Source organism: Schistocerca americana, chromosome 7 (genome assembly GCF_021461395.2).
Source record: "Schistocerca americana isolate TAMUIC-IGC-003095 chromosome 7, iqSchAmer2.1, whole genome shotgun sequence".
Classification (NCBI taxonomy): Eukaryota; Metazoa; Arthropoda; class Insecta; order Orthoptera; family Acrididae; genus Schistocerca; species Schistocerca americana.
In genome coordinates, this window is record NC_060125.1 from 489722804 (window position 1) to 489749209 (window position 26406).

A 26406-nucleotide genomic window follows, 5' to 3' on the forward strand; every position below is an offset into this window, starting at 1 on the left:
TACGTCTGAGGCGCAGAGCACAGGCGACCGTATTCGCATCATAAACAAACGGTTCCAGCGTCCCTCGGCATTTGTTTTCATTAACCTCAAAGAGTTTTTGTAACGTCTCTCAGCACATAATAACACAGGCAGTTTGTCATTGAGGCAAGAAACTGCACTTTTCTTTAGTGGTTTAGGCCGCAGTTAGTTTATAGTAGATATGTAGAGCAACGGGGCAGCCATGCGACTGGAGTATATCACATGTACCAGATTTTAAGAAGAGATGGAGAGATTCACAGTACAGATTCACAGTACGACCCCCAGATACGATTTACATCGATTTTTTGCAGAATTATAGAAAATGAGTTGTGAGTTGGTCGTGTCTGAAGAGCAGACAACTCCTCTTTGAGAATCATCTGAGATTGTGCAAGAATGAGCTCGCTTTTTTCGTTCACGAGACTCAAAAGAGCTATAAAAACGAGTGCCTAAGTCGAGGCTGTGTTTATTGATCTCCGGAAAGCCTTCGATGCGGTTCCACATTACCATTTACGAGTACACGACAGATTTCGACCAAATTTATGGTGTTTTGAGGGCTTGGTCAGAAATGAAAGTGAGAGAGGGGGGAGCTCAATATGGCTAAGCATTTAGAGAAAATAAAATTTTTGGCGTAGGTCTAAACAGGCATGAGCCATTTGTGTTAGCATAATTTCCAGGTAGTGGTTGTCACGGTGGGAAGAGTACAGATCGGTAATGTGAGGATGGTGGGGGATCGAGTCCCTAAGCGGAAAGCTTTTTATTTGTTTTATTTTCTATTTTTACTTTGTTTCCACATCAAATCAACCGAAATACTAAATATATTGTATTTCTTTATATTTTCATAAAAAGGCATAAAAAGGAAAGGCAAAGGAAAATCTGAATTTGAAGGGATTGTAAGGCTTACACGAGTAGTTCGTAAATAAAATTATATACTTTTATTATTTTACAGTTGATGATGGCCTACTGAGTGCTGCTCAAAAGTGAAACTGAAGCCAGCGGAATACGAAGTCCTGTCACCTTAATCACAATCCCTCCTGTCACCTTAATCACAATCCCTCCGTAGAAAGTTATTTGCAGAGTCCTCGTAAACGCTGTATATACAATCCCTTTTTGGAAATTTATTTGCAATCCCAAATTTTCTTTACTCTTTCCTTTCGTGTCTTTTATGAAGATATTAATAAATACAATATATTGAGAATTATTTCGGTTTATTTGTAGTCTACGTAACTTAAAAAGATGAAAACATTAAAAAGTGTTTCTACATAGAGTCAATCCCATGGTCCTCAGATTACTGGTCTATAATTTTTCCACTGTGCCAAACGTTCCATGGAAACTAAGCTATAATAAACCGCTAGAGTTGTAAAATTACCGTAAACTACCGTAGACTATTCAGTATTCGCTATTCAGTATTCGCTGAGTACAGTAGTTTTCCTAGTAGCTTTGTTCAGTTCAAGTCACACCCGCATTACCTGTACGTTAGGTGTGTTGCATACATATAGGGCGTTACCTCACAGCGATCGCTTCTTCACGTAAGCGATCAGTGTCTTACTAGATTCCTGTAAAAACCGGAAGCAGTGAACCATCCGGAAGCTGAGTGAGCATGTAAAGGCCGAGGTAACCTATGGAACGTTGTCGTTCTACATAGTCATCCTCCTGACTGTTTCTTAAAAATAAACATTATTTATAGGAAAATTGAAATTGTCAGTGTTTAATTCTGATTTTATTCGAAAATCGTTGATTTGTAACGTGAAACAGGGTGACGTAGAAAAAAAATACAGATTTAGCACATCGCGTTAGACAACGTAATTTTCTCAACAAAAAGGTGACACAAAAAAACGAAAAACAAAAATATATCAAACATGGCTTCAATATTTCGTCGAACTTATATAAAACATATTTCTGTTATTCATAAGCAAATCTCGCATTTATTAATAATAACAGGAAACTCTTGCCTTTGATCATGATAAAGAACGTTCTACTGAGTACAAAATTTCGTATATATTTGTGCATGTAGACTGTACTTGTACCAAAAGTAATTGCTTTCGTTACATAAAATCGCAGAAGATACGCCATCAACTAATTTTTATTACTTTTAAAATGTAATTTATATTTTGCGAGGATATATAAACTGGACCGACACTGAACGAAGTAGCCGGCCGAAGTGGCCGTGCGGTTAAAGGCGCTGCAGTCTGGAACCGCAAGACCGCTACGGTCGCAGGTTCGAATCCTGCCTCGGGCATGGATGTTTGTGATGTCCTTAGGTTAGTTAGGTTTAACTAGTTCTAAGTTCTAGGGGACTAATGACCTCAGCAGTTGAGTCCCATAGTGCTCAGAGCCATTTGAACCATTTGACTGAACGAAGTTCCATTCGATGCGGAAAAAAAAGAAACGAAAAAAGAGTTGTCACCTGCAGGTTACTCCTTTACACATTCTTTTATAGTTTTTGATGTTGCTGAGCAACAGTCACACAATAATTTTTAAATGAAAACGCCGCCATATGACTGTATTGTAGTTCATTTAAATACGACCCAGGTTTCGGCCTTCATTGCCATTTTCAGTCACTTGAAAACGGCATAAAAGGCCGAAACCTGCGCCGTAATTAAATAAACGACAATACAGTCAAATGGCGGTATGTTCATGTAATAAATTCACTTATGTTTCTTCCCTACCAATGCTACTAATACTACAGGTAATCGTACAATTTTCTACATCATGTGTGTAGTGCAGCAAAATTACCGAAAAGCAGTTTTAGTAGAGCGGATCTCTGTAAATGATTCATGCCCCGCCTGACTAGCGCCAGAAACGCTATCTGTTCTAAACGCTTGTCCATCTGGAGCTCCCACGTCTTCCATATTTATTTCTGACCAAGTCCTGCTCATACTATAAATCTGGACGAAATTGGTGATAACAAAGAGGCGCGGTCCCCTTGTTAGTAAACAACATTCTTGTTTACGAAACATCACACCAATTATTACCCGGAAGAGTGAACTGAATACCTGCCCGTGTCAGGAAATGCGACCACAGCACATTACCCTTCTGCTACGTACAGAAGTACAATGGTTATCTTGAGGTAAAGTGTTAACGCAAACCTTTGAACTTACAGATCAGGTACTTGCATTTTTGACTGTTAATGGGCCTGAGCATGCGTACTTATTTACGGATGATGAATGGGTACCTAAGATGGCATACATTTCTCACATTTTCGTACACTTACGTGAACTAAGCAGAAAACTGCGAGATAGAAACGAAAATATTATAATTACTATGGATAATGTTCAAGGATTTATTAATAAGTTAAACTTGTGGATACAGACAATTGAAAATGGATCGTGTTAAATGTTCCCAACTGTATGACCCCTTACTGACTATAATGTGTGTTGATGGACTTAACATTTAGTACTCTTGCAGCAGAATATCAAAAAATGTTTTGAAGAGAGTATTGAAGATTTTGACTGAGTTCGTGATCCATCCGTGGATTATAAACATCTTCCGAATAATTTAGGTTTCGGTCTACAAAAGGAATTGGCAGATTTGAAAGCAGACAAAAATCAAAATTTTTTGAGGCGCCTTTGATACATTTTTGTTTTCAATAAGCAATGAATACCTGGTTATCTCCGATATGGCAGTTAATGTGCTTTTATTTTGAACTATATGTTTGTGTGAGCTGTGTTTCTCGAAGATGACTAAAATTGAAACATCGAAGAAATTAAATGATTTCGCAACGAATAAATCGCACGTGAACAGGTAAGCAGGCTCAGGCATCACGTTGAAGGTATGAGGTCAGTTATTTACTTTGAAATTCATATCAGAAACGTCTGTTTTTTCTACAATGAGTTAAGGTTAGTAAGGTGTTAATAAATGGATGAGTCTATTCCTGAATGAAATTTTCCCTCTACAGCGGAGTGTGCGCTGATATGCAACTTCCTGGCAGATTAAAACTGTGTGCGGACCGAGACTCGAGCTCGGGACCTTTGCCTTTCGCGGGCAAGTGCTCTACAAACTGAGCTACCCAAGCACGACTCACGCCCCGTCCTCACTGCTTCACTTCTGCCAGTACCTGCCACATTTGAATGACCTCAAACTGTTCATTATTTAGGGCTAACTGCCGTTTTTCGGGCCATACAGATATCTTTTCTGAATCATTTTGCAGTTGGTCTTGATCTTCTGATGACTTTGCAAGACGGTAAATGATAGCATCATCTGCAAAGAACTTAAGATGGTTGCTCAGATTGTCTCCTAAATAATTTATATAGATCAAGAACACAGGAGGGCCTATAACACTCCTTCGGGGAACGCCAGATATAAGTACCGTTTTACTCGGCGACTTGCCGTCAGTTGGCACGAATTGTGACCTTTATGACAGGATATAACGAATCCAGTCACAAATGCTCTCCTTCCGACTAAACTATCACGTGGCAAAACGTGACGCTGTTCATTGTATCTCTCCCGTCAATCCTACTTGATAAGAGCTCCAGACTTACTAATGATATTAAAGAATGGATCGAACAAACGTATTGTAAGCCACTTCTTTAGTGAATGAAGTACATTCTCTTTGTATTCTCTCGATGAATCTCAATCCGGCATCTGCTTTTCCTATTATTTCGTTTATATGGTCATTCCCCTTGAGGTCGCTCCGGATGGTTAGACCCCGCGCAAGCCGATGCGCAGTGACCAATTTTCGTCCAAAGCGCCGGGCGAGTTCATTCGTTTGTTCGGGAGGAGAGGCTGACAGTGTTTTGCCACTTTTCGGTCGGTCGCCAATCACAGAATCGAGGCACTCGCCCTTCATTCTTTCTGAAACGATTTTACGGAAACTAGTTCGTAAAAAAAATCATTTTTGCGGTAGTTATAGCTATATTTGTCAGGTTCATGACGATGTGCCCATCATTTCGTTAATGGTCGTAGTTATTGTGATATTTAAATGGAAGTAACACATCGCGCGAAATACGAAGAAGCGTGCGTTGAAAAGTAGGAGTCACTATGATTTTGTGTTTGGTAAATGTACACAATATATTTCTGCGTATGAAATTCAGCTGACGTAACGAATTTTTGTTTAGACTTGGATGGAGGTCTCTATTTGTCACCAATCTCGAGAAAATGTATCTGATATAACATACTCATTACCGACTGCGGCGCGCCAGCGATAAAGCCAGAGTGAAATATCCATAACAATTCTCATATTTCATAAGCGGTTTGAGATATCGAAATGAGATTTTGGAAAATGATAGCATGCAGGGAGGAGAATATTATGCCATGTGGTTATTACGAAAAAAATCGTTAGCCTCCTTATTATTCCACTAACTAAAGACTTTTCCAGTGAAAGAATATAGGTTTTAGGGCCATCGACAGCTGGTGAAACGATAAATGTTGTGGAATTTGTAACAGAATTAGTGAAGACATTATACGCTTATTTTGTATCGAGGATGTGCTTTTTTATAAGATACGGACCTTACTTTTCCTCAGTTCCTCGCTTAAACTTAAGAAACCACTGATCAGATTACTGTCGCAATTGCATATGCACAATACGTTAGTGAGGTGACGCAGCGTAAACTCAGCTGTGTTTTGGCAAAAGAAGCAGATTTTTTGCGTGACAACAAGAGTAATGTGTAGTTTTTACTCAAAATTCGTCACTTACGACTCTTCTCTGAAGGTTACAAATGAGTAAACAGCCAAACGAAAGTAAATCACCGCATTTTCAGCGGAATTCATCTTAGATACCAACTAAAGTAAAGGTGACAGATCTTTTTGAGTGATCACCATGCAAGCGTGGGCGTGGAGGGACTCCACTTAACATTAAAAAAAATAAATTATGTGAGCCTACGGGCACTGTATTCTGCGCGGGCTCTACTACCAGGTATTTTACGGTAGTTGCTTTTTCCGGAGATTGGCCGCCAGCAGTCTAATGGAACAGCAATTGTCCTCTTCTCCTATTTATGCGCACTACGTTACACAGATCCACGTTCGTAGACAACTGCCACACCCTGTAACAATCATTGATCCACTGCAGGCCTTCCCACATTTCACCTCAGTCTTTTGGCGTTGTAACCGTCTTATAGATAGTAACGTCGACCGCGAGTATAAATTGTACATAGTAGCAGCTCTATAACACACCCTTGGGACTCACGAAATTTCCGCCGTTCAGGATCTCTTATCTCAATGTCTGCCATTTCGGAATTTGTACAATTATTGAAAGGATGAACCCTAATATCATATTTCACAATAAAACAATTTTGGAAGACCAAATGTATTATTTCGGCTTTCTCTCTGTCGTCTTCCATTTCAGTGCCAGTATGGTCACTGAGCGATTGAATACTTGCTTTTGACCTGCTTACTGTCTTTATGTAAAATCAAAGCTTCTTAGGATTTTTAGTCAGATCGTTTGACAAAATCTAATTCTGAAATCACTGATTGCTTCTCGCACCACTGTCTTCACACTAAATTCGACTTCATATAGCTTCTGTTTGTCTACTAAACTTTTACTTCTCCTAAGTTGGAGGTGAAGTTCTAGAGAGATCTTTTCTAACATGGTTATTGAATCAGAATGTGTCTTTTCCATCCCACACGACCTAGCTCGGCACATACTTGTCTCAGTCGCATTGTACAATGCTTTCGCGTTTTGCCTATTCATGGTTGGTTGGTTGGTTGGTTTGGGGAAGGAGACCAGACAGCGAGGTCATCGGTCTCATCGGGTTAGGGAAGGACGGGGAAGGAAGTCGGCCGTCCCCTTTGAAAGGAACCATCCCGGCATTTGCCTGGAGCGATTTAGGGAAATCACGGAAAACCTAAATAAGGATGGTCGGACGCGGGATTGAACCGTCGTCCTCCAGAATGCGAGTCCAGTGTCTAACCACTGCGCCACCTCGCTCGGTATGCCTATTCTTGCTCCACATCCTCAGAGCTGAATATTTGATGAAGACTGCTTCTATATTCTGTAATTTGTCTCCTTTTCATCTTGCCAACTATAAATAGTTTCCTACATTGTCTAACATTCCTTTTAATACCTGTAGTCACTAATACTATCACAGTCCTACGGTCACTGATTCCCTCCTGGACGTTAACTGATTCGAAAAGTTCAGGTCTGTTAGTTACTAGGAGATCTAAGATACCGAGTGAAGTAAATAAAAACGTGATGAAGCTACGTCTTCCACGATTTTAATATGTATCTAAGTTGTATGTGAATGAACATTGCCGGCCGCGGTGGTCTAGCGGTTCTAGGCGCTCAGTCCGGAACCGCGCGACTGCTACGGTCGCAGGTTCGAATCCTGCCTCGGGCATGGATGTGTGTGATGTCCTTAGGTTAGTTAGGTTTAAGTAGTTCTAAGTTCTAGGGGACTGATGACCACAGCTGTTAAGTCCCATAGTGCTCAGAGCCATTTGAACCATCTATGAACATTGTAAAGGGTGGTTCAAAAAGAGCGTCGGTTTTGAAATGGCTGGTAAGCTCTTATTTGTCAGATGGTTACATTGTTTAGATTCGTTTCTATTTGCAGGAACATTCCGGTTGTTGACTCAGAATTTCTCACATTCGGTGTCTAACCATGGAGCAGTCCTTTGTACAAATCGTGAACTTTTTGTCAGAATGGTGAAAGTTATGCAGCAACTGTCAGGCGACTTCGCGCAATTCTACTACTAATGAGGCACCGAATGGAAATTTTGGAAATTTGTGGTACGGTCTTATGGGACCAAATTGCTGCGGTCATCGGTCCATAAGCTTACACACTATTTAATCTAACTTAAACTAACTTAAGCTAAGGACGACACACACACCCATGCCCGAGGGAGGACTCGAACCACCGACGGGGGGAGCCGCGTGGACCATGACAAGACGCCTTGGATCGGGCGGCTACCACGCGCGGCACCGAATGAATCAACAGTTTTCTTTGAAACTGAAACTGTAGCCTTTTTAACTGCGGAATTTATGCTAATACGTTATGAAACACTTGGAGGAGCTCTGACTTCCTGTAAACGGATGGAGATACTTCTTCGTCATGTGGGCGATCCTGGCTTCCAGGCGGGTGCGGCCGAGGATTTTGGAGCTGACGGGACAATATGTAAAACAGCGAACGATGTTATGAATCAGATAGGTTTAAAAACTCACGACCTGATCCGATTGCTGCCTGAAATCCAGGAAATTAAAACGGCTAAGCCAGACTGGCAAAAAATATTTCGATTGCCAACTGTTATAAGGGCTTTGGAGTTCAACCAAACAGAAATTAGAAAACCAGACTTACATGGCGATGAATACATCAGTTGCAAAAGTTATGCCACTGTCAACGTGCAGGCCTCCATTTATGCTGATGAGAAAATTGGTAGCATAAGTTTTACTGTATCATATACGGTTATTTTACAAATTTTATGAATGTTTGCGAATTGTACGTCCTCGTGTTGAAATGTACGGAATTACGCGCGCAAGTGATGTGTAGAAGCGATTATAACCAGTGAGCGAGCGCAACGGACAGAAGAAAGTGCATTGCTCCTCCAACAGTCACAAGAGAGAATGACGAGGGAGACGCTCATCAGTGTAATGAATTCTCTGAAAGGATAAATATTCTTCCGAATTAAATGTAATATGAGTACTTAGTCACACTGATCTTATGCCGCGTGACGTCCAACTTTCTGTGCGCGACTGGGAGACCTCTGGCAACGAACACCCGTATTTTCATTCATTTCCACCTATTAGTTAATACGCCTGACGTACTCAGAGACCCAACAATTCCCTACCCTATAGCGGAGATCGAGAGATTTTCATCCAATGTCGTCGCAGAATTGTCTGTCTCTGGTCCAGACCTACCACTTGGCTCCAAACCGCGATCGACTCTACATACAATGCTACAAATAGCGAGCTGAGCCTGCACCCAGTGTGCGATGTTCCACTAAATCGGCCGAGGATGGCCTCAGAACCCAAGCGGCAGGCGTCATTCATGCTGACAGAGCCACTGTCCGCACCTTGTTGCACCCACTACGTTCAACAGCTGCCGGCGGAATCTTTTGCACATTTCAGACGAAATCTCCCGGCAAATATATCGAGTCCACACTGGCATTCTTTCCCCACCTGCCGGCTGTTTCCCTCAGAGGCTCCATTACTCGCCCAGCTTCGGAGTTCTCAATGACCAACAAATCCAATCTCTTGATTGTCCGGACTTATCAGGAAAACTGGATTCTGGCCCAGAAGACGAGGTATCCTGTGCTAGCTTAGATATGTTATTAATACTGTGCAGCTCCTCATTCATGTTGTTAAGGCGTAAGGAGCCAACCATATGGCCAATTCCCACTTTCACTCAGAGATACGCAAATCGACTACAGTGAGCCACTCACCCTCTATTGCAGAATGGCTGTTCAGACGGTGCACAACGCAATAAGCAGTAACACCGGGGTTGCCAGGGGATTCTAGCGGAACCAGAGGTTGCCGTAGCTTTCGTCACTGGTGCGCCAACATGGTTGCAACTTGGGGCAGGAACCTCAGGCTTGTCGACTGTGCCCAACGCAGCTTCTAGCTGTTTCCGGACAAAGGCCAATTCTTCTTGTGTCAGCACACAAGAGGGGCAATCTCTATTCAATTCCTGCTGTGTAAACGATTATCAGGAGGAAATTTACTAGCAATCAGTGAAGGACTAAATGAGAAAGAAGAAGCAGGCCGCAGAGCCTACAGACATTAAGTAAAGAAAGTGACACTAGCTCTTCCAGCGGCGAAAAACTACACTGCAGAAATAACTCACTCTATCCAAACGACCGAAAAATAAGCGAACTCTTAAAACAAAATAAATATCACTACTGTTGTGGATTGGCAAGAGAGCCAACCCACTATGAGAGGAAGCCGAAAGGCACGCCTTTTAGCTCACGCAGGCTGGCGTGAGGTCTGGAACAGGTCAAGGAAATGAGACTAGCAAAAAAGGACGTAGCTGTGGAATACCTAACTTTAATCCATAAATGGTGAACATCGCTCTTGACGGTGCATGTTTTACAGCATCAATAGTAACTGGTAATGGCGCCTTGCTAGGTCGTAGCAATGACGTAGCTGAAGGCTATGCTAACTATCGTCTCGGCAAATGAGAGCGTAATTTGTCAGTGAACCATCGCTAGCAAAGTCGGCTGTACAACTGGGCGAATGCTAGGAAGTCTCTCTAGACCTGCCGTGTGGCGGCGCTTGGTCTGCAATCACTGATAGTGGCGACATGCGGGTCCGACGTATACTACGGACCGCGGCCGATTTAAAGGCTACCACCTAGCAAGTGTGGTGTCTGGTGGTGGTTGTTGGGATGTTTAAGGGGGGACTAAACAGCTAAGGTCATCAGTCCCCCATTCCAAAAACAGGCGAGACGTAAATTTGCGGAGCAGGTAAAACCCCAAGGGGAAGGAGACTCCCCCCCCCCCCCCTCCCCCAGGCGTGTGGTTTCTGGCGGTGACACCACAACTACAAAACACACATAAATAAACACTTACTGTTCAGTGTTCACTTCTACTCAGAAACACGTTAGAATACCACTAAACTAAACAATGTTCACAATCTGAGTACAAACAGTGAGCTGCTACTGCTGCTAAACTTCGCCCAGTTGTACGACTGAAATCCAACAGGTTTGATGATATTCGGAACAAGCCATCGTGCCTGCATGCTAAGATGATATACGCGACCACTTTCCCTTGTTGCACTGCGAAGCAACAATGTCCAGTACCTCGAACTGTAAGATGACCGTACGTTGCCACGTGACCAAGTTAGTTTCCACTACCACCAGATCTACATTTCCAGGTGGTCGAAGGTCTCAAATAAAGCTCAGCACCTTGTTATTAATTGCAGAAGCATAAGCAGCGTATCGTAAGGAATACAGTATTACAGTTACTGTTCAATGAAATACGTTTCAAAGCGGTTGTAATGGAACTGATCGTTAACTCATCTTCCACTACGTACAGTACTTGTCGATACAGGTAAGGAAATAGGCTATTCGATAGTCTACATTTCATAAATTCCCTATCCGGATTAGACAAGAACAAGATCGTAATTTCACATTTCATATAGTTTTAATGATATTAATAAAATAGTTTTATACAGTTATATACAAAATTTATATTCAAATGACAGATCCGATATAAACAATATCAATTTAAATTTCTTCAAAAATATTAATTTTTTCATGTATTGGATTTATTTCGAAATTTGATTATTCAGTTTTTTAAGTCATCGACATAAAATGGTTAATTATAAACTTCTAAAATTACTTCAGAGAAAAGTCTCATTTCTTATGTAAAAGTATTTCTTTGATACAAGTATAATCATTGTCCTTCTTGTTTAGTTGCTGATAGTCACAAGTCGGCGGGGAGTGGATATAGTTATTAGGGGATAACAGCCATATTGAAAAATTATAATTTGATTATTTTATATTTGGAAGTTAGTTCAAATAATTCTGTATGATGAAAATTGCGAGTGTAATTACGCCTTGGAAAGTTCTTTTACTTACATAAGCCTTTTCTTGAAGGCAAGTTATAATTTTTGATTTACGGGAACATTGAGACTATATGAAAAAGTTCTAAATTTGAAAACTATGTGAAAAGATGAAAAGTACTACATTTGAAATGAAGGCAATAAATCAACAGTGCTCTTATTCGAAAATCAAAACCTGAATAGTATTACCTAGATGTAAATCACTCTTTCAGCGAGCCATGTTTTCGTCGGGGAGGCACAAGAAGCAGGTGAGTAATAAAATTTTTATTGTGCGATCTTTCTCAGACATTTTTGCTGCATCGTATTATCGTTGCCTCTGCTAAAATAGTGCGCTTGATTTAAACAACAATTAAAGAAAATTTTCTAGTTCGTACATTTAATTGTTTAATGCATTAATTGGGGGAAGGGGTGGTCGCAAGATCAAGCAACGGCTGCTCGTGGAGTATTTCATAGCATGGAAAAAAATTGTTCAAATGGCTCTAAGTACTATGGGACTTAAAACCTGAGGACATCAGTCCCCTAAACCTAGAACTACGTAAACATAACTAACCTAAGGACATCACACACATCCATGCCAGAGGCAGGATTCGAACCTGCGACCGTAGCAGCCGCGTGGTTCCGGACTGAAGCGCCTAGAAACGCTCGCCGCAGCCGCCGGCTTTCATAGCATGGAGTATCTTCTGCATACAACATTTTGGTTCTCATTGTTGTTAAACTGTGGTCTAAATTACAGTATAACGTATCTAAAACGTAAACGTAAGGTGTGAGATACTCCGCATGAGAACTAAAAAATTCGCTAAATTCCGGTTACACGATAAATTACATTTAAAGGAAGTCGAATAAATTAAATATCTTGGGAATGCAGCTACGAAACAACTTAAAATGGGACCATCACATGGAAAATGCTGTAGAGAAAGTGAGTCAAAAACTGCGTTTTATTGGCAGAACATTTAGAAGATGGAACAAATCTGATAAAGAGAGTATTAACACTAGGTTTTCCCGTCCTCTTTTGGAATACCGCTCTCCGATATGGAATCCTTATCAGACAGGATTTACGGAAGTCATCGAAAAAGGTCAAAGAAGAGGCGCTCGTTTTGTGCTATTGCGAAACAAGGGAGACAGTGTCAGGGATATAGTAAGCGAAGTGATGGGGCAATTATTAAATCAAAAGCTTTTCGAGAAATTTCAATCACCAACTATTTTCTCCGAATGTCAAAATCTTCTCTGACTCCATCCAGACAGACAGTAATCACAGTAGTAATATTATCAGACTCGCACAGAAAGGTTCATTTTTTGCCACTTGCTAGTGGATAAACAGTCTGAAAGAGGTTCTGTGAACCCTCTGCCAAACACTTGAGTGTGAATTGCACAGACCGTGCGCTGTACAAAGCTGTACACACAAAATCCTGGTGGGGGAGGAGAGGGGTGATTAGTTGACAAAGAATAGGTAGTCATCAAGAGAATAGGGATGGTTTATGGGAAGGCTGTGCAGACGGACCGGTTAGCAGAGCAGCTGAGGCACTTACACGCGTAGACACGCACCTTGATCTCTGCGAAGGTGACGGGCTGGGTGCGGTAGCGCAGCGAGCAGGCGCCGGGGCCGCGGTGCACGGGTTTGCGCACCGCCCGCCGGTGCTGCAGGCGCGACAGCGGTTCGGGGTACACCGCGTCCATCTGCAACACGCGACGCCCACCTCTCACTCACAGCTCTCCGGGCAAAACACAGGCAAATTAAAAGGGCAGCACACTCTAGTTCCACAGCTCACGATCCACTGCTAGTCAGCTCAGCGGACACTGACTATTTTACACTACCTTACAAAAAGTGAAGCACCCAGAAGACGTGGTCAGATGTGAGTGTGACTCTGTGTACACCGTCAGCGGATATCCAAAACCTCTGTTAAGTGTAGAAAGGCCACCAGAGTGCAGTAGTGTGGTTCGTGTTTGGTGTTGTTACTATGGTAAGGTATACACGGTCCAGTCACATTACTGTCATCACTGCCTGTATTCGATGTCAACGCGCAATAACCACTCACAGACGATAGGTGGCAGCACTGGCAGCGGAAGGTAGGGTAAGTCATGGTGATATGGTGAATCGGGTGAAATGGTGAATTGCGTTAATTCTTTACTGGTTAAACGGATGTCTCTCTATGTCTGCATGTCAACAGTCTCTGATCATCTGTACAGTGTGCCCCTCTTGAAAACCAGCTCCGTTTTAAAAACCGTAAGTACTATGTACAAAACTGTTTTCGATGCTAAATAATTTTTATATGCTGCATGCATTTGTAAATATTACTTCAGGTAGCGTAGACCGCGGGGTATTCTGCTTTCTTATACTGCTTATGTACTACATAACCTACAAATAGTTGCTTCTAGTGTTTTGAAATGGTTCCAATGGCTCTGAGCACTATGGGACTCAGCTGCTGAGGTCATTAGTCCCCTAGAACTTAGAACTAGTTAAACCTAACTAACCTAAGGACATCACAAACATCCATGCCCGAGGCAGGATTCGAACCTGCGACCGTAGCGGTCTTGCGGTTCCAGACTGCAGCGCCTTTAACCGCACGACCACTTCGGCCGGCCTAGTGTTTTGAACTTCTTGCCGTGCTATTCACCGTTTCATCCATAGCAGCTAGGAGAAATGGTGAACTCGGGCAGGGGTGTTACGGTGAAGCACTTTTCTTATGTGTAAAGTGTAAAGCTTTTATTTAGGAACATCCCAACCAGGGTTTTTGACAAGTCATGAAATGTTAGCGTTTCCTGTCCCATGCGAGAGTTATATTTTGTTTTATCCCACGTCTCAATACAATCGTTAATTTAAAAATTAGTTTTTATACAAATTTTTGCGAGTACAGTTTGGTTTGTCAGTGATTAAAAAAGTAAATGTTCTAACTACCGCCATTGTTCCAGGCAAAGATGCCTACATTTTACAAAAGACCAAAAGCATCCATCCGTGCTGATTGGACAGAGGAGCAACTTAACGATGCCGTAAAAGCGGTGAAAATTGGAATGAGCCTGACTAAAATCTCAAAGGAGTTTCACGTTCTATGGTCAACGCTGATGAGACGATTAGCACACGGGTGCTTTGCGAAAAAACGTTTGGGTGGGCCGCCTGTACTAACACAACAATGTGAGAAAAAGTTGGTAAAACATATCATAAAATTACAAAACTTCGGATTTGCACCGACAGGGACAGAAGTACGTACCATGGCATATAAACTACATCAACATCTACATCTACATTTATACTCCGCAAGCCACCCAACGGTGTGTGGCGGAGGGCACTTTACGTGCCACTGTCATTACCTCCCTTTCCTGTTCCAGTCGCGTATAGTTCGCGGGAAGAACGACTGTCTGAAAGCCTCCGTGCGCGCTCGAATGTCTCTAATTTTACATTCGTGATCTCCTCGGGAGGTATAAGTAGGGGGAAGCAATATATTCGATACCTCATCCAGAAACGCACCCTCTCGAAACCTGGCGAGCAAGCTACACCGCGATCCAGAACGCCTCTCTTGCAGAGTCTGCCACTTGAGTTTGTTAAACATCTCCGTAACGCTATCACGGTTACCAAATAACCCTCTGACGAAACGCGCCGCTCTTCTTTGGATCTTCTCTATCTCCTCCGTCAACCCGATCTGGTACGGATCCCACACTGATGAGCAATACTCAAGTATAAGTCGAACGAGTGTTTTGTAAGCCACCTCCTTTGTTGATGGACCACATTTTCTAAGGACTCTCCCAATGAATCTCAACCTGGTACCCGCCTTACCAACAATTAATTTTATATTATCATTCCACTTCAAATCGTTCCGCACGCATACTCCCAGATATTTTACAGAAGTAACTGCTACCAGTGTTTGTTCCGCTATCATATAATCATACAATAAAGGATCCCTCTTTCTATGTATTCGCAATACATTACATTTGTCTATGTTAGGGTCAGTTGCCACTCCCTGCACCAAGTGCCTATCCGCTGCAGATCTTCCAGCATTTCGCTACAATTTTCTAATGCTGCAACTTCTCTGTATACTACAGCATCATCCGCGAAAAGCCGCTTGGAACTTCCGACACTATCTACTAGGTCATTTATATATATTGTGAAAAGCAATGGTCATATAACACTCCCCTGTGGCACGCCAGATTTTACTTTAACGTCTGTAGACGTCTCTCCATTGATAACAACATGCTGTGTTCTGTTTGCTAAAAACTCTTCAATCACCCACACAGCTGGTCTGATATTCCTTAGGCTCTTACTTTGTTTATCAGGCGACAGTGCGGAACTGTATCGAACGCCTTCCGGAACTCAAGGAAAATAGCATCTACCTGGGAGCCTGTATCTAATATTTTCTGGGTCTCATGAACAAATGAAGCGAGTTGGGTCTCACACGATCGCTGTTTCCGGAATTCATGTTGATTCCTACAGAGTAGAGTCTGGGTTTCCAAAAACGACATGATACTCGAGCAAAAAAACATGTTCTAAAATTCTACAACAGATCGACGTCAGAGATATAGGTCTATAGTTTTGCGCATCTGCTCGACGACCCTTCTTGAAGACTGTGCTCTTTTCCAATCATTTGGAACCTTCCGTTCCTCTAGAGACTTGCGGTACACGGCTGTTAGAAGGGGGGCAAGTTCTCTCGCGTACTCTGTGTAGAATCGAATTGGTATCCCGTCAGGTCCAGTGGACTTTCCTCTGTTGAGTGATTCCAGTTGCTTTTCTATTACTTGGACACTTATTTCGATGTCAGCCATTTTTTCGTTTGTGCGAGGATTTAGAAAAGGAACTGCAGTGCGGTCTTCCTCTGTGAAACAGCTTTGGAAAAAGGTGTTTAGTATTTCAGATTTACGCGTGTCATCCTCTGTTTCAATGCCATCATCATCCCGGAGTGTCTGGATATGCTGTTTCGAGCCACTTACTGATTTATCGTAAGACCAAAACTTCCTAGGATTTTCTGTCAAGTCGGTACATAGAATTTTACTTTCGAATTCACTGAACGCTTCACGCATAGCCCTCCTTACGCTAACTTTGTCATCGTTTAGGTTCTGTTTGTCTGAGAGGTTTTGCCTGCGTTTAAACTTGGAGTGAAGCTCTCTTTGCTTTCCCAGTAGTTTCCTAACTTTGTTGTTGAACCACGGTGGGTTTTTCCCGTCCCTCACAGTTTTACTCGGCACGTACCTGTCTAAAACGCATTTTACAATTGCCTTAAATTTTTTCCATAAACACTCAACATTGTCAGTGTCGGAACAGAAATTTTCGCTTTCATCTGTTAGGTAGTCTGAAATCTGCCTTCTATTACTCTTGCTAAACAGATAAACCTTCCTCCCTTTTTTATATTCCTACTAACTTCCATATTCAGGGATGCTGCAACGGCCTTATGACCACTGATTCCCTGTTCTGCACTTACAGAGCCGAAAAGTTCGGATCTGTTTGTTATCAGTAGGTCTAAGATGTTATCTCCACGAGTCGGTTCTCTGTTTAACTGCTCGAGGTAATTTTCGGATAGTACACTCAGTATAATGTCACTCGACGCTCTGTCCCTACCACCCGTCCTAAACATCTGAGTGTCCCAGCCTATATCTGGTAAATTGAAATCTCCACCTAAGACTATAATATGCTGAGAAAATTTATGTGAAATGTATTCCAAATTTTCTCTCAGTTGTTCTGCCACTAATACTGCTGAGTCGGGAGGTCGGTAAAAGGAGCCAATTATTAACCTAGCTCGGTTGTTGAGTGTAACCTCCACCCATAATATTTCACAGGAACTATCCACTTCTGCTTCACTACAGGATAAACTACTACTAACAGCGAAGAACACGCCACCACCGGTTGCATTCAATCTATCCTTTGTTAACACCGTCTGTGCCTTTGTAAATATTTCGGCTGAATTTATCTCTGGCTTCAGCCAGCTTTCTGTACCTATAACGATTTCAGCTTCGGTGCTTTCTATCAGCGCTTGAAGTTCCCGTACTTTACCAATGCAGCTTCGACAGTTTACAATTACAATACCGATTGCTGCTTGGTCCCCGCATGTCCTGACTTTGCCCCGCACCCTTTGAGGCTGTTGCCCTTTCTGTACTTGCCCGAGGCCATCTAAACTAAAAAAACCGCCCAGTCCACGCCACACAACCTCTGCTACCCATGTAGCCGCTTGCTGCGTGTAGTGGACTCCTGACCTATCCAGCGGAACCCGAAACCCCACCACCCTATGGCGCAAGTCGAGGAATCTAAAGCCCACACGGTCGCAGAACCGTCTCAGCCTCTGATTCAGACCCTCCACTCGGCTCTGTACCAACGGTCCGCAGTCAATCCTGTCGACAATGCTGCAGATGGTGAGCTCTGCTTTCATCCCGCTAGCGAGACTGGCAGTCTTCACCAAATCAGATAGCCACCGGAAGCCAGAGAGGATTTCCTCCGATCCATAGCGACGCACATCATTGGTGCCGACATGAGTGACCACCTGCAGATGGGTGCACCCTGTACCCTTCATGGCATCCGGAAGGACCCTTTCCACATCTGGAATGACTCCCCCCCGTATGCACACGGAGTGCACATTGGTTTTCTTCCCCTCTCTTGCTGCCATATCCCTAAGGGGCCCCATTACGCGCCTGACGTTGGAGCTCCCAACTACCAGTAAGCCCACCCTCTGCGACTGCCCGGATCTTGCAGACTGAGGGGCAACCTCTGGAACAGGACAAGCAGCCATCTCTGGCCGAAGATCAGAATCAGCCGGAGACAGAGCCTGAAACCGGTTCGTCAGACAAACTGGAGAGGCCTTCCGTTCAGCCCTCCGGAATGTCTTTCGCCCCCTGCCACACCTCGAGACGACCTCCCACTCTACCACAGGTGAGGGATCAGCCTCAATGTGGGCAGTATCCCGGGCAGCCACAGTCTTAGTCCGATGGGGGGGATGCGTGGGACGAGGTGGCCGCCCCCGACAAACCCCCATCCGGACCCCCACAGTGATGCCCATTGGCAACAGCCTCAAGCTGTGTGACCGAAGCCAACACTGCCTAAAGCTGAGAAATATAACAAACATCACAAATTTAACCGAGAAAAGGAAATTTCAGGAATGGACTGGCTACATTGTTTCTTAAAAAGAAATCCGGAACTCTCAATCCGCAAATCGGAAGGATTTTCAAAAGCACGGTCAAGGGGTTTAAGTACGAAAAGCGTTTCAGACTATTTTTCATTGCTGCAGAACATCTTGGTAGAGCATAACCTCCTTGATAAGCCGGGAAATATGTTCAACGTAGATGAGTCCGGTCTTCAGCTGAATAATAGACCAGGTTACGAGTTGGCAGCAAAGGGGTCTAAGGGCGTTGCAGCGCTAACATCCAGCGAAAAGGGTGAAACCATATTTGTAATCGCTTGCTGCAATGGAGAGCTTGTGTTTTGAAGGGAAAAAATGAAAAGGCCGAGTACAAGGACGATATGCCGCCGGGTTCCACGATTTTCATGTCACAAAAGTCGGCGTACGTAACAACTGATATTTTTCTTCTGTGGCTAAGGAACCATTCTGCGCCGAGGAAGCCTGAGGGAACATTCGTGCTTATTTTGGATGGACATAGCTCTCATTGCAGTAGCGTGGATACATTAGAGTTTGAAGAAGAAAAAAAAACATAATTTTGTTCTGTCTACCCAGCCACACCACACACTATCTTCAGCCGCTAGACAGAGCATTTTTAAAGCTCAGAAATCCTATTATTACAATGCTTGCAATTCGTACATTACAATAAATCCAAATAGAAAAATTTCCAGACTAGTGTTCGGAGGACTGCTTACAAAGGCATGGGTACAAGCAGCTACGACAGAGAATGCAATAGCGGGGTTCAGAAGCACAGGAATAATCCCGTTTAATCCTGATGTCATCTCCGAATACGCGTTTTTAACATCAGCTGCAGATCAACATCAGGAAAACAACGAACGACATGAAAACAGATCTACTTCACCTCGACCAAGTTGTTCGCACTGGCAGGAGATACCTAATCCGTCGGAAAAAGCAACTTCAGACGTAGATAACGATCAGGGACTTGAACACATACAAGCTTCACCACAACTGGGCTGTTCGCAACGGGCGGAAAATCCACAGGAAAACATGCAGTCTTCATCAGAAGCAACAGATATGACCTCGACAGTGGAAACAGAAGAACCTCAAATAACCCCTGGCAAACTCTTGGACCATATTTTGCCGATAGCTGTTCTAGATAAACTTGCATCTGCAAGGAAGAAGTCCAGAGCTTTAGCTGAGGTTTTGACTTCTCCAGAAAACATCGACAACTTGCGAAACAGAAAACGACAAAATGAGTCAGTGAAGAGTAGAGCAAATGCTAAAAAGAGGACCAAAGGAGAAACCGTAACCAAAGGAAAAATCGTAACCAAAGAGACTACCAAAGGAAGTATCAAAAAGAAGCAGCCCAGGAAACGAAAAGCGTCTACCACTGACACCGAATCCCACTCGTCGCTGGATATCCAATTGTAAGACTATGATGACGACGCGGATGATGAAGAGTGTTGTTGTGGAGGGTGCGGTGAACTGTACAGTTGCACTAAAAAGGATGTGGATTGGATCAAATGTATTAGCTGCCAACGTTGGCTGCATGAAGACTGTTCAAAATATGAATCTATGTGTGACGTATGTGGCAAAAAGCAGAGGAAATAAGTTCACCATTTCACCCAAAGGGCATTCGCCATTTCACTCATATACATGGGTGAAATGGTGAAATTGATAAAAATAAGTATTTTTTTAAACTTTTGTAGTGCCTTAAGGAGGATGTGGTACTGTTAATGTGTTACTTATGTATTTTGTGAAAGGAGAGTGTTTTTATTTTGTTTAAATAAAAAATTTCTTGTCTTCTACGAGGCCCAAATTTTTTGTTCTCCATATACCCTGATTACCCTATATAAAGCTTGTCGAGGGAATGTGGAATGCAGTGCAGTCGTTGTTGCAATGCGGAAATGGAGCGACTTATCTGGGGACCAAAAGGACATCGTTATTGGCTTTCGGTCCAAGGGTGCAGGCATTTGCGAGACGGCTAAGTTTGTAAATTGTTCATGCGGCGCCGTGCGTAAAGTGTACCGAGCATGGTAAAATAGCGCTATCCGAAAACGATACCGAGACACCTGTGCTGCATCACGGGCCATAGATGACCGGGGTGAATGCCACGGAAAACTGTACTGACGAATAGACGCGTAACTGTTGAGCAACTAGCCGCCCAATCAATCAAGGGGCTACCGGCTACCAACAGTGTCTCGCCAACGACCGTTCAGCGAACATTGCTGCGTATGGGCCTCCGTAGCAGGTGCCTGGTTCATGCATCAATGCCGAGTGCCGTTCACCAGCGACGAAGGTTGGAATTTGCACGTCCACTGAGTAGCGGCAGTTGTACTTCTCAGATGAATCATGTTTTATGCTCCACCAGATAGATGGCCATTGGCGTGTACTGAGTGGAACGTCTGGAAGGAAACACCCTGCAACAATCGTCGGAAGCGTCCAAGCTGCATGGAATCCCTGTGTGATGTCGTCATTCTGGAAGGCACAACGGATCAACTCAAGTATTCAACTCTCCTTGGGGAGCATGTCCACCATTACATGCAGTTGTCTCTCCTCTGGCATCTACCAGAAGGACAACGCAACATATCACACAGCTCGCAGTGTACGTGCGTGGTTTGAAGAGCTCCTAAATGAGCTTATCATACTCCTCTAGCCACCCCTGATTAAAACACCATCGAGAACATATGGCATGACCTCGATCGAACTGTTCCTTAACCGAGAAATCTAGCACAGCTGGTCACGGCATTCGAGATGGCAGAGTTCTACACCCCTGCCTATACATTCAAAAACCTCACTGACTACCTTCCTGCACGTCTCGCAGCGTTTCGTGCTGCAAAAGTTGGTTACTCAGGCTTTTGACAGATGGTCATGTTAATGTGGCTGGAAGTTTTTAAGGGGCGTGAACTAGTGTGAGGCAACGCGATCAGCATCTTACAGTCTGAAAAAGGCTTCATTGTCGGTCTCGATTTGGGTGGCTAGTCGAATAGCGCAACATCCAGATTTTTAGTGCAATCAGATGTGACAGTGGCACAACATTGGACTGCTTGGGAAGGAGAGAGCAGGCGTGCTCGTCGTCAAGATTCCAGTCGACCACGTCTCACACCACAAGGAAGGATTGTAGTATTGTGCACCAAACGAATCGTAAGCCCTTCACATCTGCACTTGCCATCCGAGAACAGTTAAAGGACTCCCTGCAACATACTCCGTCTTCCTGCATTGTTGGTCGGACATTAGTAGCAGTCGGATTAGGGAATTTTGTCCCGGTTCTGCGCTGGATGACCATTGTCGGAAACTATGGTGGCGACCTGGGTAGAAGTCCCATTCTTCTAATGCTTTGGAGAGGCAAAGCCGGCGCTACTCCCGGCGTCATAGTGTGGGGAGTCATCGGGTCTGACTGCAGGTCATGGCTGGTACTGATTGAGGGAACTGTGACGACACAACAGTGCGTCATGGACATCCTGCGTCCTCATGTATTACGTCTCATGCAACAATTAGCTGGTGACATTTTTCAGCAGGAAAATGTTCGTCCACACTGTATGCTCGATGTTCAGGTACACCTGTGGCCAGCAAGATCCCCAAATCTGTCCCCAATAGAAATGTGTAGGATCAGGTTGGACATCAACTCTGTCCCAGGGCCAGTATCCAGGACATCAAGGACGAATTACAACAGCTGTGGGCTTGCTTGCCTCAGTGGAGGATTCAGCTGCTTTATTACTCCCCCCCCCCCCCCCCCCCCAAGTGAAGCAGTGCATGCATACAGATCACAGTGATTAGTTGCTTCACACTAGCAAGTTGTTTTAAATTTGACTCGATTTTGTAATCACTGAAACAACATAACGCACCCTTTTAACTAGTGAAGTTTTATTTCGTTTCTTTCGCCCCTTCTGGGGGCCTCACTCTTTTTGTCAGGCAACATCTACATACAGGTTGAACATTAGAGCAGAAAGACTGCATCCTTGCCTTACGCCGTATTTTAATTCAATCATTTCTCTCAGAACGCATTTAATTGATTTCTTCTTGATCTTGAATCCTTATTGTTTTCTTTTGCTTCTTATACGTATTGTATATTACTCATCTTTCCTAATGACGCATACGTATTTTTCTGTGGAATTCAAACATCCTGGGTCGTTTTACATTGCCAAAAACTTTTTCTATGTCGAAAAACATAGGTGTAATGAGTTGATGGGCCTGGAAGAAGTGCCAGAGCTACACCACCTCCTTCCCTAAAACTACCTTTCTGGACTTTTTTATACGCTCAGATACCCGCATACGAATGACACATCCGTATGGGTACGATTGGCAGGCACAGCGAAAACAACTATTAAGTCTTTCTGCCAGAATAAGTGGGTTAAACGTTTAACACGAGGGCTGGCTAGGAAACTTAAGACTTTCGATGGTTTTGCTTATGTCAGAGTTTCATTCGCGCTATAAGAACAATAAGTACGTTATACGTGAGTAAGAACTACTTCCACTGGTCTTCTGACGCCAGATAGTCGAGCAATGAAACCGATTATCAATGGCAGAGTATACGTTTATGTACGAGCTGTGGTTTTTCAAAGTAAGTACCATTCTGAAGTAAAAACAAAACAAGTAGATTTTTCTTAACAATTTTATTTTTACATGAAAGTCTGTCCTTTAATCTACTTTCCTACATAATGCCCATCAATATTTAGGCACTTATAATATTGTACAACCAGCTTTGAATACCATAGAAATATGCCGCCTTAGCACAACTTTCGATAATAATTTAAACGTTCTGTAACAATTACATAAAGCACGCTTCTTGACACTTATGGTTAATGGAATGGTACGGAAATGGGTGAGAGCTTTTAAAGATGGCCTTACGAATGTGCATGATGAGGAACGAAATGGTTGACCTGACGATCTGGTGCAGAAAGTTGATGAAAAAGTTAGATGGAATATATGCTTTACGATTTAAAAGTTACATGATGAGTTCCTCGAGTGTTAAGAAGAGCGCTTTATGCAGTGGTTACAGAACGTTTAAATTATTGAAAGTCAGGCTCAGGCGGCAGGTTTCTACGAGGATGGTATTCAAAGCTTGTTGTACGATACGATCAGGCATTAATATTGGTGGGAATTATGTAGAAAAGTAGATTAAAGTACAGGTTTCAATGTAAAAATAAAACTGCTAAGAAGAGTCTACTTGTTTTATTTTTATTTCAAAACGGTACTTACTCACTTACGTAGAAAACACGCCTCGTACTACAAATTAACAGTATAATTTATGATTTTTTTACATCTGAGGTGAAAACACAGTTTCATAATTTCATTAATAAACATGTAAATTGGAAATGTTTCTTTTTATTATTTATTTTAAATCTGTTTCATATCACCAACCCATTTCAAAATGCACATAATTTCAGGAAGTTGGAAAAGCTATTATAAGTACTTAACATGTCCATTTTTCATCAAAATCAATACTGATCCTTTATAATAGTTACGTAAACAAACGCAGGTGACATTTTTGACGGAGCAGCCATGTTTTAAATTCAGTATTTTGCTTTAAACAAAAAAGTGTTAAATTTTACCACCATTTCCCCTACTCTTACTACCAGTTTTCGGTCATAAACCATCATCTCGTTGCGAAAGAACGAACAATACTATTCACATGTCACTCTAAATGAAACCTGGAAACACATTTGCTGGTACATTCATAACAATTGTGCGCATCTAGCAAAGAGAAAAATTCATAAATATGCAGATGAGGTTCATTCAGTATCAACCATTGGTGACGATTAGGCATCAGCTTAATATTTATGAATTTTCGCTTTGCAAGGTGCGCACATTTGTAAGGAATATGCCAGCAGACATGTTCCCATGTTTCAGCTTGTGTGACGTGTGAGTAGTGTTGTTCATTCTTTCATACCAAGATGATGGATTATGACCAAAACCGGTAGTAGTAATAAACGAATACAATATGGCTTTATGTCACAAGTTTTTCAAAACTAAAGTACCTAGGAGAAACCTTCTGCAACAACTTAAAGTGGAATGACTACGCAAAACTAGATGTAGGACAAACAGACCTCAGACTGAGACCCAATGGAAGAATCTTAAGGAACGCCTGATTTATCCACGAAAGAACTGACTTACAAAAACACTCGTTCGAACGAGTTTAGAGTATTTCTCATCAGTGTGCATAACTCAGGTTGGATTAATATCGAGATACGAAGGGAACAAAGAAGAGCGTCACACAGGTTCACCAGTCGTTTAAGTAAGCCCAAGAGCGTTACGCAGATCCTCAACAAACTGTACTGACGGTAAAAGTGAGGCGCTGTGGATCAAGAAGAAGTTTACTGTTGATATTCCGATGGCGCTGGTCGGTCGTATGTGACTTGACTAACCATCCATAGTCTCATGTCAGTTAACTGAGTTGGGTGCAACGAATAAACTCATTTAATAAAAGTTACCCTCAGGAGACATGAGACTAGGTCTAACTATCTAGTAATATATTTAATTAGTGCAAAGTAATGTAAGTAATGGTATTCTAAATCAAATTAATTTATTACAAATGGTGTTTAGAAAATATAGACATGAATGTAATCACGTGATCTGATTGTAGATCAGAAATGGCAAGTACAGAGATTAAATGATTATTAAACATGAGTAATACTATAGTCTTGGAAAAAACTGGAATAAAAGGGGCTGTGACAGGTTATCGTTTCATAAACCATCTCTGTATCTACGAACTCGCAGTGTCTGTCCAGTGATTGCGTGTTTACCCTGAAATATTGGTTAACTAACGCATGCATACTACATCAAGAAATATACTGAAAACGTTCTCAAGTTCTCCACGAAACAACAAGGCCCGAAACTATTGCTGAATCCTAACATAGCACTTATCAATAACTTCTGAGTCTTCTCACTCATTTTTACTAAGCTAGCGTCATGTGACAGGAGTCTGTACCTAGCGAAACTAAGGCTGCTGGTGGAGAGGAAGTCAGCCCTCGTCGGTTCCCGGCGAAGAAGTGTTCTCCTTGGCTCCGGCGGTGAATGTTCGGCCACCGGAGCAGAAGTGTTCGTTTCGGTGCGGCACACAGACGATTTTACAAAACTCTACCCAATGGCAGGGCCGTAAATAAATCAGCAATTTCCGAGTTTGCAATGTTAACCTATGGAAGGACTCAGTTCTGAACAGTTCTTCCTGATGTCCCCACTCTGATATCGAATACCGATCTAGGACCTACCCAATGCCAGCTCTCGGCTTTGTGCCTCTACTAAATTACGAGGGCAGTTCAATAAGTAATGCAACACATTTTTTTCCCGTCAATTTTGGTTGAAAAAACCTGAAATTTCTTGTGGAATATTTTCAAACATTCCCGCTTCGTCTCGTATAGTTTCATTGACTTCCGACAGGTGGCAGCGCTGTACGGAGCTGTTAAAATGGCGTCTGTAACGGATGTGCGTTGTAAACAACGGGCAGTGATCGAGTTTCTTTTGGGGGAAAACCAGGGCATCTAAGATATTCATGGGCGCTTGCAGAATGTCTACGGTGATCTGGCAGTGGACAAAAGCACGGTGAGTCGTTGGTCAAAGCGTGTGTCATCATCGCTGCAAGGTCAAGCAAGACTGTCTGATCTCCCGCGTGCGGGCCGGCCGTGCACAGCTGTGACTCCTGCAATGGCGGAGCGTGCGAATTCACTCGTTCGAGATGATCGACGGATCACCATCAAACAACTCAGTGCTCAACTTGACATCTCTGTTGGTAGTGCTGTCACAATTGTTCACCAGTTGGGATATTCAAAGGTTTGTTCCCGCTGGGTCCCTCGTTGTCAAACCGAACACCATAAAGAGCAAAGGAGAACCATCTGTGCGGAACTGCTTGCTCGTCATGTGGCTGAGGGTGACAATTTCTTGTCAAAGATTGTTACAGGCGATGAAACATTGGTT

General features: G+C 42.9%; 1 protein-coding gene across 1 annotated transcript in view; it reads right to left on the reverse strand.

Annotated features, from left to right (window-relative positions):
• Positions 1-26406, reverse strand: part of LOC124622470 — a 289053-nt gene that overhangs the window by 56376 nt on the left and 206271 nt on the right. The window contains exon 2 of the mRNA XM_047148178.1: positions 12992-13123. Coding sequence (XP_047004134.1) covers positions 12992-13123 — 132 coding nt within the window. The remainder of the gene's footprint in view (positions 1-12991; positions 13124-26406) is intronic.